This window comes from Arvicanthis niloticus, chromosome 4, assembly GCF_011762505.2.
Source record: "Arvicanthis niloticus isolate mArvNil1 chromosome 4, mArvNil1.pat.X, whole genome shotgun sequence".
In the NCBI taxonomy this organism is placed as follows: Eukaryota; Metazoa; Chordata; class Mammalia; order Rodentia; family Muridae; genus Arvicanthis; species Arvicanthis niloticus.
In genome coordinates, this window is record NC_047661.1 from 2,617,738 (window position 1) to 2,632,705 (window position 14,968).

Consider the following 14,968-nt stretch of genomic DNA (forward strand, 5'->3'; position numbering starts at 1 on the left):
CGAGTAGGATGCTGAAAGCTTACCTCATCAGCTTCAGGCATGATGCAGAGAGTGTGGTGTGGCAGTTGTACAAAGCTTTCCATCTTATACTTCCCAGTGACATACTTCCTTCAGCAAGGCTGCATCACAAAAACCTCCCCAAATTGCACTGCCCACTAGGGAACAAGTGTTCCAGTACATGAGCCTATGGGGAAGTTCCCATTCAGAGAAAAAGTGTGTGCTGTATCTACAACACTTTCCTTCCAAGTTCCCAACTGTACTTTTCAAGTTCATGGTTTCTTTATTTTTGGGGTGTGTGTGTGTGTGTGTGTGTGTGTGTTTATGTAATATACAAATACAAACTGCCAAGTCCATTTAGGATTGCTGTTCCATCTTCTTTTCAGCTTGAATTCTCTTCAGTATTTCCAATCTCCTTATTAAACTCAGTTTTCTAATCTTGGATTGACTTTGTCCTCTCATTTGGCCATATTTGTGTGTTCTCTTAGGCTTTACTCAGGCTTTCATTGAGGTGTTTGTTTATGCGATCTTTAAACTCTCTGAATTATTTGATGATGGTTATGATTGTTCTTTCACATCCTGTGTCCTCGGGTTCATGTAGGTACTTTTCATTGGGGAACATTTCTATAGTATATTTCTGATGTTGCAATGAAACCTGGGTATGTAAACTTATTTCATAGGTTGTATGTGTATTATGAGTTTCTAGGCTGCCTGGTTAGAAGAAATGTGTTTCGTTGCTGGCCCAAGTTTGGTTGATTTCAGGTCATGCAGAGTTGGTAGGTCAACCCTCCAGATGCTTAGTGTTGGTTATGGATCGGTTGAATGGGGGTGATTTTAGCTCAGTGGTAAGCAGGAAATCATAGTACAGGCTAGAGAGACACCTCAGTGGTTAAGAACACTGGCCACTCTTTCAGAAGCCCCTGGACTTGATTTCCAGCGTTCATATTGTAGCTGAACACCATCTGTAACTTCAGTTCCATGTGAATTTGATGCTTTGTGGGCACTAAGAGTGTAAGTGGTGTTCAGACATACATGGAGGCAAAACACTCATATATATAAAATAATGACTTTTAAAAAGGAATGATATGGGTAAGCTTTAGGTTGAGAAAACATTTAAAAAGAAGGAAGAAAGGAAGGAAAGATGAGGGGAGGGAGAGAAAGAAGGGGAAGGGGGAGAAAGGAGGGGAGGGAAATGAATGAGATCATTCAGTTGGATCTGATTAGGTTGGCTTTCTGTCATTGCTACCCAGGCTATGCCTGAGACTGTGGCCATGCTAAGGGTGTGCTGAGATCTTGGACTTCACTAGTCTACGACTTTGTACAAACTGAAGCAAGGCCTAGGAATTTGGGATGGTGCAGCTGGGTGTGATTAAGACTGAGCTGGTGCCCAAAGTGTGCAAAAGGGACCAAGCCTTGGGGAGTTGGGAATGGCATACACAAGATAACTCAGACTACGCAGAAGCACTAGTTTATGAGCTGGTGGGATAGCTTCAAGGACTCAGGAGGTTATATGCAAGCCAGGATTCAAGGAACTCTTCAGACTGGGCACAGGGTGAATGCCCTGGATAAGGCATGAAGGTTGGTGTGACATGGGTAGGCTAAATAAGTCAAGTAAGCTGACTAGACTGGGCTGGCACAAAGCATGTGCCACTGAGAAAGTTCTCAGGGGCCTGGAATAGAGCAGGCAGAGTTCTGCAGGTGATACTTTTGAAGAAACAGGAAGTCATTGAAATCTGAAGAGAACTAAAAACTTTCAAAACATTTCCTAAAACCAGTAAAATTGGGAATGCAGCACCCCACAGCTGGAGGCTGCAGAGTTTCACTGTCAGGGAAAGTTGCAACAATCAATCCCAATCAATAAAAGAGTTGGAATAAGCTGGGCAGTGGTGGCACACACCTTTAATCCCAGCTCAGGAGGCAGAGGCAGGTAGATCTCTGAGTTCAAGGGCAGCCTAGTCTACAGAGTGAGTTCCAGGACAGCCAGGGCTACACAGAAAAATCTTGTCTTGAAAACTCAAAAGAAAAAATGACTTTGAATAAGAAAACTAATACGGCATCTCAAGGACTTAGATAAGCAAGAAGGTACCAAAGCTATTGGGGCTCTGGGAATAGGTGCACAGAACACTCAAAAACCATTCTCAGTCAAATAGGGATGGCGTATTGCATGCTACACCCCGAGCCCGATCAATCACGACCACAATTCAGCTCCCAAGCATTACCCAGGCCTAAACAAAACCTTAAATCAGATTGAAAGGAACAGCAAAGAGAAGAGCCAAAATAAAATCTTGAAAACAAATGTATGTGATATGAATGGAATGATAATGGTTTTCTTTTCTATGCTTTCAAAGAAAACGTATCCAGTTTTTATAATGAGAAGAGTGGCTTAATAGTCAGGCATAGAACAGAGCATAGCCTAGATTTGAACCTGTCTGCTCTGGTTTTTTGTTGTATTGTACCATTCATTTGTTAGGTCCAAGCACATGTAGAGTTTGTCTTTCTGAGTCCGGTATTTTTATTTAACACGATCTCTGATTCCATCCATCTTCCTGCAAAAGACATAATTTATCCTTTGTGGTTGTATAATACTTGATTGTATATGTATGACACTTTATTATTTATCTGCCAATGAACACTGTGGTACTTAGTGTCCGTTGTCCACTCGGTATGGTTGTAGGGTGTGGGGTGGGCCAAGCCTCTAGACACACCTGTGATTGACTATCAAGACTAAGATTAGTCTCTGATAACATCCTGTGGGATTGTCTTGACTACCCAAGTTGATGTGGGAAGACCCACTGTAATTATGGGCAGGACCAGTCCTTGGGTGTTGGGTCCTGAGCTGTATAAAATGGAAGAGCAGAATGAGCAGTGGCATGCATTAATTCATTGCTCTCGGCTCGTGATTACAGATAAAATGCAACCAGTTCACTCATGTTCCTGATGCCTTTACTTCCATGCAATAATGCATGTGGAATTGTGAACCAAACAAGCCTTTTGACCCTTTAAGTTGCTTTCGTCAGGAAATTTCATCACAGCAATGGGAAAGGAAAGTAATTACAGGCAAAGGTTGGTTCTGTAACGTGGCTGCTTTGGTTAGTAGCACAATAAATATGGCAGCGCAGGCATTTCTTGGACAATTTCATTTCCGCAGGATTTATTTCCCAGCAAGTCCGTTATTGGTGTATAGAAAAGCTGCTGACTTTTATACTGATTTGGTGTGTTGCTGCTCTGATGAAAGTACTTATCAGATCTCAGCCTTATTGTAAAGTCTGTAATATATTAAAGAAAGATAGAATCTTATTATCTGAAAATAGGGATGCTTTGTGTCTATCCCTTTTTATTTATAGTCCTTTCATTCCTCGCCTTTTGCTCTGGCTGTGATTTCAGACTATACTGAATAAAGGTTGGGAACATGGACACCCCCTTTTCACGGACACCCTCTTTCTCATGGACTCCCCCTTTTCATGCCCGATTATAGGGTAAATGCTTTCAGTTTTTCCCCACTCTATACACACTGGGTATTTTCCTGTTGTTTTTCATCTTCACACCATTGATTTCTGTCTCAATCTTTACTGTTTCTTTCTATGTGCTACTTTTGGATTTGTCTTGTCCTTGTTTCTCTGCAATGTTAGGTCATTTATTTGAGATCTCTGAAGTTGAATGTGGGCACACATGGCTCTAAAGTTCCTACATAGAGCTAGTATTGCTGTGTCCCTAAGCTTGTGATAAGTTGTATTTTAATGTTCATTTGAACTTATGAATTTATTAATTTTCTTGTTGATTTTTATAACCCATTGATCAGTCTCTGTGCACTGGCTTAATTTCTGTGGGCTTTTCTTTTCTTTTCTTTTCTTTTTTACTGTTCATTCCTGAATTTCTTTTATTTTCTGATGAGATACAAAAAAATTTTCCAGTTTCTTCTGTATTACTTATTGACTTGCTTTATGACCTAAAATGTATTCTATTTTAGAAAAAGTTCTGTGGGTTGCTAAAAAGAGCGCATATTCCACAGCTGTTGGATAGAATATTCTGTGGATGCCAGTGCTAAGTCCACTTGTTCAATGGTCCAGTATAACTCTGGTGTTTCTCTGTTGATGTTTCTGGTTCTTTCTCTCTCTTCCTTCCTCTTTTCTTCCTTCCCTCCCCTTCCCTCACTCTACCCTTCCCTCTCTCCGTCTCTCTGTCCTTTTCCCCTCCTCCTTTTTTCTTCTGCCCTCCCTCTCGCCTCTTTTCACTAGAATTGAGATATCTTTTTAAGTTTTCTTTTTTTTTTTTTTGAAATTTTTTTTATTATTTTACTTATTCACTTTACATCCCACTCACTCACTGCCCCCACTTCCCGGTCACCCCTTCCCACAATCCTTTCCCCCTCCCTGTCCCCTTCTCCTTTAAGCAGGTGAGGCTCCCCTGGATATCCCCCAACCCTGACACTTTATGTCTCTGCAAGGCTAGGTACTTCCTCTCCCACTGAGGCCAGACTAGGCTGCCTGGCCAGAAAAACATATCCCACTTACAGGGAACAGCTTTTGGGATAGCCCCCATTCCAGTTTTTCAGGACCCACATGAAGACCAACCTGCATATCTGCTATATATGTGCGTAGAGGCCTAGATCTACCCCGTATATATTGTTTGGTATATATTGTTTCAGCCTCTGAGAGCCCCAAGGGTCCAGGTTAGTTGACTCTATTAGTCTTCTTGTGGAGTTTCTATCTCCTTCAGGGCCCACGATCCTTTCTTCTATTCTTCCATAAGATTCCCCAAGCTTCGTTCACTGTTTGACTGTGGGCATCTGCATCCGTCTGAGTCTGCTGCTAGGTGGAGCCTCTCATAGGACAGCCATGCTAGACTTCTGTCTGCAAGCATAACAGAGTATCTATCATTAATAGTGTCAGGCATTGGTGTTTGCCCATGTGATGGGTCTCAAGTTGGGCTGGTTATTGTTTGGCCATTCCCTCAGTCTCTGCTCCATTCCCCATTCCTGAATTTTTTGTAGACAGGTTAAATTTGGGGTTGCAAGTTTTGTGGGTGGGTGGTGTCCTGCCTGGCTACAGTAGATAGCCTCATCAGGTTTCATATCCCAACTGTGAGTCACAGCTAAGGTCACCTCCACTGATTTGTGGGAGCCTCCCTTATCCCAGGTCTCTGTCTTGTCCTGGAGATGCTCCCCACCTCCCCGCCTGTCAGCTGCAGATCTCCGTTCATTCTCATGGCCATCTAAATATCTCTCCTGTCCTTCCCCACACCTGATCCTCAAGCATTTCCCATTTCCCCTTTCAATCCCCTCTTCCTCCCAGTTCCCTCCCTCTATCTGCCTCTTTTGACTATTTTATTCCCCATTCTAAGTGAGATTCAAGCATCCTTGCTTGTTCAAGAAACTAAGCAAGCATCTTGTTTAGCTTCATTGGGTCTATAGAGTATAGCATGAGTATTTTATGGGTAATAGTCACTTGTAAGTGAGGACATACCATGCATGTCCTTTGGGGACTGGGTTATCTCACTCAGGGTGATATTCTCAAGTTCCATCTATTTGCCTCCGGGATTCATGTCTTTGTTTTTAATAGCTGAATAGCATTCCGTTGTGTAGATGCACCACATTTTCTTTATCCATTCTGCAGTTGAAGGACATCTAGGTTGTGTCCAGTTCCTGGCTATTACCAATAAATCTGCTATGAACATAGTTGCACAAGTCTTTGTAGGATGCTGGAGCCTCTTCTGTACCATATACTCAGGAGTGGTATGGCTGCGTCTTGAGGTCGATTGTTCCCAGTTTTCTGAGAAATCGCCAAATTAATTTCCAAAGTGGTTGTACAAGTTTTTACTCCCACAGAAATGGTGAGTGTCTACCTTGCTCGACATCTTTGACAGCATATGCTATCTCTTGAGTTTTCAATCTTAGCCATAGAATCTATATTTCTATGCTGGATATTTCTATCCAAATTGTTGAATTTCATCTAGATTTTGAATTCTTTAGTTCATTCTTCTGTTTATTTGAGTGATCTTTGAAGTTGTTGATCGTTTAAAAAACAAAACAAAACAAAGCTCTAAGCTTTTGAATTATTTGGTAGTTTGACCATTACAGTTTTTCCGAGAATTGCAAACTTCTCGACAAATCATGATGCATTGCACTTTTGGCCGATGCATGTTTCTAGCTCCAGCTTATGTGTGTGCTGGGATGGTATCCTTTCTGGTTTTATGATAGAGTCTTCTGGGTGGCCAGCTTTCTTTTGAGGGCTCTGCCACCCAGAAAGTAAAAAAACAAAACGAAAAAACTGCTCTTAGAATACCAGCAAAATAAATGACATAGACAAACCAACTAAAGTCAAGAACTATACTAACAAGAACTTTAGGGAAAAAAATAGTATCAAATAAAGTATGAAGTTCAACAGTTTGTGATGGTTAAAGAAATAACAATGAAAGAGAATACAATTAAGGAGCTGGGAGGGAAGGAGAAAAGGAAGAAACAAGGTTAAATAAAAGAGGAAAAATGTAGCTCTGAGTTCTGCACTAGAAGGAACCAACTCTGCCTGTGCATCTTAGCTCTTTCAAGCCTGGTAACAGTGTTCTGGTAAGCCAGGCTTCAGATTCAGGTAGTAGCCTCAGATCCCTGTCTCCACAGGGATCCTCGGGCAATAGGACCCTCACTGAAGAACTAACTACATCTGCAATTCTCAAACAATCTCAAAAATGTTCAGTAGAAACCAAGCTTCTTAGTATGAAGTAAACCATGTCAACATTTACGTAAATTGCTTTCTTTGCCCCTGAAACAATGTTACCAATACAAAGCAAGATCTCTACCACTTACAGCCCAGACCTTATGCAAGTTATTTAGTCTATCTTTGCCTGGGTCTTTTAACCTTGGAGGCTAGGGCAACGAGACACTGGCCCTCCACAGCCTTGGCTCCCACTTGGAATTGTTCCATGTTCACAGATCCTCTATTGTCCACTGTCAGGATGGTGCCTTCTGCAGCACTGAGCTGCTGAGAAATTCTCTGAGTTTCTTCTACTCCTGTCCTAGAGGAATGGCTGTTAACCTAAACCAATACTGGACTTTAGGCTTGAGGGAAGTGGGTGATCATCCTGAAGCCAGTCCTGCTGGTTTCTTAGCACCAGGGTCCTCTGCTTTACCCCAAATGCAGCTTCAGAAGGGCCCTCACACTCCACACCTGGCCTGAGCTGCTACTTTTCAACTTGTTTTCTGCAATCTCCTTCTATTTCTCTCTGCCTTTTAGAGGTTCTTTCACCACATTTTCAATTCCCAGTACTCTTCCTCTGAAATACATTCTTTACTTTTTTTTTTTTTTTTTTTGGTTTTTTGAGACAGGGTTTCTCTGTATAGCCCTGGCTGTCCTGGAACTCACTCTGTAGACCAGGCTGGCCTCGAACTCAGAAATCCGCCTGCCTCTGCCTCCCAAGTGCTGGGATTAAAGGTGTGCGCCACCACCGCCCGGCCATTCTTTACTTTTGACCTACTGATTCATGGAGTCTAAAGATGGAGACTTCTAATCTGCTATCTTCTAGAAGCCTAAGAGATATATTTGATTTGGCCATTTTGGAAGAAGTCATTGATACCTTATATATAGTAAAACCTGATATATTTCTTCAATCCCTTCATGCTCATTCATTTTTGTTCTCTCTCTCTCTCTCTCTCTCTCTCTCTCTCTCTCTCTCTCTCTGTCTTTTCCCCTTTCCCCATCCCTCTCCCTCTCCTTCCCTCCTTTCTCCTCCCTCTCATTTCATACTGCGGATTAAACATAGAGCCCTGAGACCTTACACATTTTAGGCAAGCCCTCTCCTGGCCAGTCTCTATCCTTTGCATAAAATACTGCCCATTTGATGTGTTATTTCAGGTTTTCAACTTTTATAACAAACATGTACATCAAGACAAAGACATTTTAGCATTATTGCTTTTATTTTTAATGATGAAACTATATGACATATATACGTATCATACATGTAAATATTCCTAAACAGTATGACAGCAATAGCTACATCCTGTTTTAGACTGCTCTTGGTCTTAAGCACCTTTATAGATATTAACTGTTTTTCCCGGATGAGAAGACTGAGAGAAAGACAGAATAAATAACTTCTTGGGGGATGGAGTTGTGAGTGGGGGACTCTTGCTTTTCATTGCTAACTCTGCATTGAAGACAAAGGAAAGAAAGCAATGTGCGTGATTGCTGGCGTGATTTATTTCACACCAAGAAGCTTAGTTTGCACTGAACATTCCTGAGACTGTTTATTTGGAGAAGTGCAGATGTAGTTGGTTCTCTGAACGCAGTCTGCTGATGCTTTCTGTCATATCCTCGCTCATTCTTATGTTAGTGGATCGTTGCTTTTGTTTCTCTGAATTCTCTTGTTAACAGGGTTGTGCTGCAGCAGACATCCCAAGTTCTTTGTCCTTTTCCTCCAATGTCTCCAGATCTCTTTGAAGGCTCGAAAAAGGGTCATAAAGCTCAGGAGGAAAAAAAAATCTATATTTTCAACATTTCCAGATATTGGCAAATTCTCCCCTTGAGTATTTATGTCTCACTTCTTAGTTTATGCCCCTGTTTATGAAAGATTTCATAAACACATGGACATTAGTCTGACCACCTACAAGATAGAATTCTGATCCATAATGTGTGGTGACTTGCAGAGGAAAACTAACTCAGTAAGCCATGCAGGAGGTTGGCCCATTCTGTCAGCCTTTCTATTTTTCTCAGTAACTTCAATAAGAATCAGATCAAAATGATCACTATTTTAAACAGTTAGCAATCTTCCTATGACCCAACTACCAGCTTAGCCAGAGAGAGAGAGACAGAGAGACAGAGAGACAGAGAGAGACTGAGAGAGACCGAAAGAGACCCAGTGTGCACACCTCAGTACTAAGTACTTGCTTAGGATGCCTGCATCTGTTCAGCCAGCCACAGCTTCCATGTACCAGAGGCCTCCATCAGACTGTTTTGAAATGATCCCATTTTCTGCTGTGAGTTGCTCCCTCCCCATTCTTCTGACTGCTTTTGAGTCACAGGCAACTGTGGCTAACTTTTTTGTTATAGATGCTTTGATTGAATAATCTTTATTTTTCTCATTTGGCTGGTCTTCGTTTATTTCTACAGCAAGTATTCATTGTTCCTGTCATGTCCCAATTTATCCTCCCCTGGCTCTCTATGAAGTTCTAGTTTCCCAATGATGTCATCTCAGTTTTAAGTTTATGCCACTTAAATGGGTGCAAATGGTAATTCACTGCTTTTTATATTTGCAGTTGCCTAATTACTAGGAGATAGAATAGCTGTTAAGACAATTGTTTCCTGAAGTGCCCTAAAGGATTTATAAAAAAAGCAGATGCAGCCAGATCTGGTGGGACAAATTTGTGATCCCAACACTAGAGGCAAAAGATATCAGAAGATGGAAAGATCTCCCATGTTCATTGATCTGATCGGTAGGATTAACATGGTAAAAATGGCCATCTTACCAAAACCAATCTACAGATTTAATAAAATCCCCAGCAAAATTCCAACACAATTCATCACAGATCTTGGAAGAACAATTCTCAACTTCATATGGAAAAACAAAAGACACAGGATAGATAAAATGATTCTGAACAATAAAGAACTTCTGACAGTATCACTATCCCTGACCTCAAGCTGTACTACAGAGCAATAATAATAAAAACTGTAAGTGCTTAGTAATAAAAACTACATAGTATTCATATAGAAACAGACAGTTTGATCAATGGAATCAAATTGAAGGCCCAGAAATAAAACCATACACTTACAGACACTTGATTTCTGACAAAGAAGCCAAAACCATATAATGGCAACAAATGGCGCGGGTCTAACTGGATGTCTGCATGTAGAAAAATGCAAATAGATTCATATTTATCACTCTGCACAAAACTCAAGTCCAAATGAATCAAAGACCTCGTTGTAAAACCAGATGCACCAAATCTAGTAGAACAGAAAATGAGAACTAGCCTTGAACTTGTCAGTACGGGAGACGATTTCCTGCGCAGAATACCAGTGGCTCAGGCACTAAGGTCCAGAATCAGTAAGCAAACATAAGTTTAAGAGGAGTTACAACAGGCTAGGATGCAATGGTATATTTTGATTGGGCATGTTAATTAGGTAACCCTAAAAGGGCTTTTGATTGCTAGACTTTAATAATTTGATAGCGGGGCCTTTCTAGTCAGCCTCAAGAGGAGGAATTGGCCAAATAAGGAAATAGACCTTGATGACTAGCTTTAGAAATGTAATCTAACAGGTTTTTTTTGGTTGTTGTTTGTTTGTTTTTTGTTTTGTTTTGTTTTAGCAATGCAGAGGGAATGGGGGAGACAGACAAGGCTTGCCAGACCTGGTCTGGCTGGAGTCCCTTCATTGACATTCTGAGTTTGACTCCCAGTATTTAGGTAAAAACACAAAGCACGATAGTACACACTTGTAACCCCAGTGGTAGGGGAGATAGAAGGAGGTAAATCCACAGGGCTTGCTGGTCACCCAACCTATTCTACTTGGTGAGTCCCAGGTAATGATAAAAACTGTGTCTCCAAAATCAAAGTGGATGACATCTGAGAAATGATACCAGGAATTGTCTTTTGACTTCTACATGCATACACATATACATTAAAAACAAAGGAAATACACAAAGATATAAATAACAGGTAGCTTTAGTTTCTGAAGACAGAGCAGTTAACCTGCAACTAAGACTTTGGGCATTTTTTTTAAAGAGTATGTTTTTTTTCTTTTAAACTCTAAGGAAGACATTAAAGAGATGGCAACTGGAGTAGCTCAGGCAAAATCAGTAGTTGGGTTTTATACACTTGCCTCCCCTGCTGCAGATGATTGCTTTAGGCACACAGTGAATCCGGGGGGGGGGGGGGGGGGGGGGGGGTAGATGCTGAGGAGGAGAGTCCCTGATACTACAGCCTGCAGGATACCCGAGGAACAGCCATTTTCACCACTTTCCACCTAAGTGTAGAAAGGGAGTTTCATAAAACCTATGGGCTTCGTGCCATATCTGCTTATTTCTCTGGTCCTCCCGCAGACAAGAATTTGTGGATGCTTATGTGAATTACGTCTTCCAAATTTCGGTTCATGAGTGGTACACAGCCTTTTCCAGTGGCTTCCTAAAGGTGTGTGGTGGCAAAGTCCTCGAGCTTTTCCAGCCTGCAGAACTGAGGGCCATGATGGTGGGGAACAGCAACTACAACTGGGAAGAGCTGGAAGAGGTGAGCTCTGAGAAACCGTGTTTGAAGCCGGGTGAGTGTGTAGCCGGGCAGATGTGCGGAGGACCTTGTAGCCGCCAGCGGCTACCGGTACCGGGTTCACCTGAGAGGAAGGCTGGGAATGAAAGGGGAATGGAGGGCGAGAAGAGATGAGACCAAGACACAGTTCTCTGATCAAGGCCCAAAGTTTAATATTTTGCTTTCACACATAAAGGGTAAGGCCCACCCCCAGAGTCTCTTCTCGGTTCAGCCCAGGGGTTGGGCAAGGAGATAGTAGCCAGAAGGTGTCAGGGCAAACTCAGCAGGCGGTCCATTCTTCTTAGTTCCTGTAACAGACTGCCGGGGCTCCAAGGCCCGCAATGCAATGCATCCCATGTCCTATTGTTTGGTCTTTTGTGGTAAACAGCATTGGGTCTGCTCAGGCTGGCAGGCTGGCAGGCTGGGGGAAGGGCACAGGACCTGGTCTTCATGTGCTTTGCCCTTGAGTAGTTGGTGGCGGTCTCTTGCCTCCCAGTGACTTCTGTTGAAAATGTAAGTGATATCCAGTGTGTGCTGTAATGTTTCTCTAAGATTCATCCCCCCCCCCCCGCCCCCTCTTTTGGACAGACTGCTGTCTACAAGGGTGATTATTCAAGCACACATCCCACTGTGAAACTATTCTGGGAAACATTCCATGAGTTCCCATTAGAGAAGAAGAAGAAGTTTCTCTGTAAGTATTTATCACATCGATGGGTTGTTCATAGTTTAGTGTGACGCTGTGTAGGAGGATGCGATTCACAGGTAAAGGTTAACTTCTAAATGGCTAAAGACAGTAAGAGAAATTAAGCGTCAATATGTTTACAATATATTAATTAAAATGCATCGGAGGCTGTTAGTACACATGTGAAACAAGAAGATAAAAGTAAGTAAAGAGTCATCTCACCGATCTCCACGTTAATAACAGTCACTTTAGCTGGAAACAGTTGTTTATGCTTACAGCCTCAGCTACTTGGGAGGTTAAGACAGGAGGATTGCTTGTGCCCAAGAGTTTAAGATTAGTCCGAGCAACATAGTGATACCCTGTCCCTCTCAAATGTAAAAGGATTGATCTGGAAAGATTCTAGATGAAACTGGGTGAGATTTGACTTGTGAAAGCTTTGTTGTGATAAGCTCCTCCCAATGTGCAGTTTACCTGTTCACAGTGTAAAACCGAGGGGGTGTTAGTGTGTCCAGAAGTGGATAATGAGTTTATTCCCGTAATTTCTGGCAGTTCAACGGTGGGAAAAAACAAACTGAACAGACACAGCAACCAGAAGCACTGTGCAGCTGCTTTGGTCTATGCTATGCAGGGCAATTGAATCATTTCGGTCAAGTAACAATGTATCACAATAGTGAATTGCCTACAGAACTTGTAGGTCAAGTCCTCTGGTTTTTGAAAGGAGGGAAATGAGTCTGTAGATCCCTAAGAGGAAACAGTTTCCAGACACCTGAGAAAGGGGAGATCTTGAGGTCACAGGGACTCGGGTTCTCTGCTGGCTGTCTTTCCCTATGACAGTAATTTCTTTCCTCTTTGATTTTGTGAAGGTCTATGAGGACGTGCATTCTACAGAGGTGCTAGGATGTGTCTAGTACATACATGTTGGTATCTAAAGAGCATTGTAGTCCCATGGGAGCCTTTTTCTGTTGCTTAGAAGACTGTATACCATTGATGCCATTTTCTTCTCCTCAGTGTTCCTGACAGGCAGTGACCGGATTCCCATCTATGGCATGTCCAGTCTGCAGATCGTCATCCAGTCCACAGCCACTGGGGAGGAGTACTTACCTGTGGCTCATACCTGCTACAACCTTCTTGACCTTCCTAAATATAGCAGCAAAGAGATCATGAAGGCTCGACTGACCCAGGCCCTCGACAACTATGAGGGTTTTAGCTTGGCCTGAGGCACTCCAACTTACCCAAGACATCCATCCCTTCCTTCTTCGGTGGCCACATTGAGGCTGATATAAAATATCATGGGAAGTGATTTCTATTTTTTTATTGTTTAAGTGGTTTGAGACTTTTGAATCCTAAACCTTAGTCAAGGTGTTTCTGGGGTTCAATAGTAAATAGTCTTTTTGAAAAATCAGTGGTTGGGGATGAGCCAAAAAATTGGCTGTAATATGGAAAGTACATTCAATTTTGTTTTGTTTGTTTTGTTTTAAACCAAGGTACCTGTTGTTGTTCCTTCATCTGTGAATGTGTTGCAATCTGCTGGATTTAATGGCAGCGGGTTTTTAGCTTTTGTTTCCCAGACGTCTTGCAGCCCCGATGTTTCTTCACCATGCTTCGATGCTCTCTTCCTGGCTTCTCAGTCCCCTGCCAGGATGACTTGATGGATATGTTCCTTCTTGCCCTCCATGCAGAACATTTCCTTTCTCCTCAGCACTGGAAATGCATGGCTTGTTGCAGCCCACCCTAGCCCATAGATGGAACAGGCTTCTTCAGAACTCTCAATTCCAAGAAGCTGAGCCTTGTCATAGCTCCTGAGTCTTTATGGGAACCTTTATGAACATGTCCTGCTTCAAGGAAACAGGTCATAACTGCCTACTACCTGGGCCTCCTGAAACACACACACACACACACACACACACACACACACACACACACACACACACAGGCTGCAGGTTGCAGGTGGGCTGCATGTGTCTTGTTAGCCATGACCCCTGGATTTACAGTGAATTTACAGTGAAAGGTAGATGCCCTTTATCATACTTTTGAAATGCAAGTTGCATTTTTTTTGTTTCCATATTGCCTAAGAACAGTACAATTAATAAAGGTTCCCCCTTCTTTATTACGTTATATTTCCTGCTCTCTCTTCCTTCCCTTTCTTCTTGTGCTCCCCACTCCTCTCTTCCTCTTGCTTCTTACTCTTCCTTGTCTTCACTGCGTGAATCCGTTCCCCTCTTCCTTGTGCTAGTGGATGCATGCTGTCTTTTTTATTTTAAATTTTGTAAGGTTTTTTAAAACCTCTGTCTCTAACTGTAAAAATATGAAGATGCTCTTTATAATAGAGTTACAGTTCATCACATGTGAAATGTGTATTTACAGTGATATTTCAGCAGGGGGATTGTGTTAAGTCAAATGTTTGTGTCTCAAAAGTGACATGTTTAACTGTTCATCATTGTATAAGAAAATTCTACATGGTCAAAGAGTTCATGTAATTCTAATTTTAAATCTGTAGTAGATAGAGAAAGTATTTATCTAAAATGAAATACTTATAGATTGTGATGCAGCACTGAGTCTTGATGAAGGAATGTAGATTTTGCTTTTCCCTTTTTTGTTGTTTTTAAAAGTTACTCCAATTGCTAAATTGGTTGTTTTCTGTCCTTATAAATATAACATTTAAAAAAGATACACAATTATATGAAATGTTTATTTTCTATGTGTCTGCATATAGTTCAATATTATCCAATAAATTTGGTGTTTTAACTTAAAACTGTTTGTATTGTTATTGGGAGACAAACACTATGCTTTCCGTGGGAGCATTAAGCCATATAGCCAAAGAGTCAAATGATTTCTGCCTAAGGACAAAAGACCCCGATGCTCTACAAGTGGATAGGAGAGCGATGGGAAAGAATAGGAAGAATGGGAATGGTGAAGGGTGTTAATGTTCAAAAAGCATTTCCTGGAGCAGGAGAAGAATCCGCAAAGGTTCAAACATGGGGAAAGACACAGGGATGAGCCTAGGAGAGTTCAGAAGGTAAATCAGAAGAAAGAGAGTAATGACTAATAGAGCAGAGCTGGAAGGAGGACCT

At 41.8% G+C, this 14,968-nt stretch overlaps 1 protein-coding gene across 2 annotated transcripts in view; it reads left to right on the plus strand.

The window, feature by feature from the left end:
- Herc3 (HECT and RLD domain containing E3 ubiquitin protein ligase 3) overlaps positions 1 to 14,649 on the plus strand; it is a 92,809-nt gene extending 78,160 nt beyond the window's left edge. Inside the window, exons 23-25 of one of the 2 annotated variants that reach the window (XM_034499561.2) lie at positions 11,017 to 11,200; positions 11,804 to 11,906; positions 12,906 to 14,649. In XM_034499561.2, the coding sequence (XP_034355452.1) occupies positions 11,017 to 11,200; positions 11,804 to 11,906; positions 12,906 to 13,114 (496 nt within the window). In that variant the 3' untranslated portion in view covers positions 13,115 to 14,649. The remainder of the gene's footprint in view (positions 1 to 11,016; positions 11,201 to 11,803; positions 11,907 to 12,905) is intronic. The other variant, XM_076932156.1, reaches the window with a different exon arrangement.
- Positions 14,650 to 14,968: the final 319 nt, after the last annotated feature.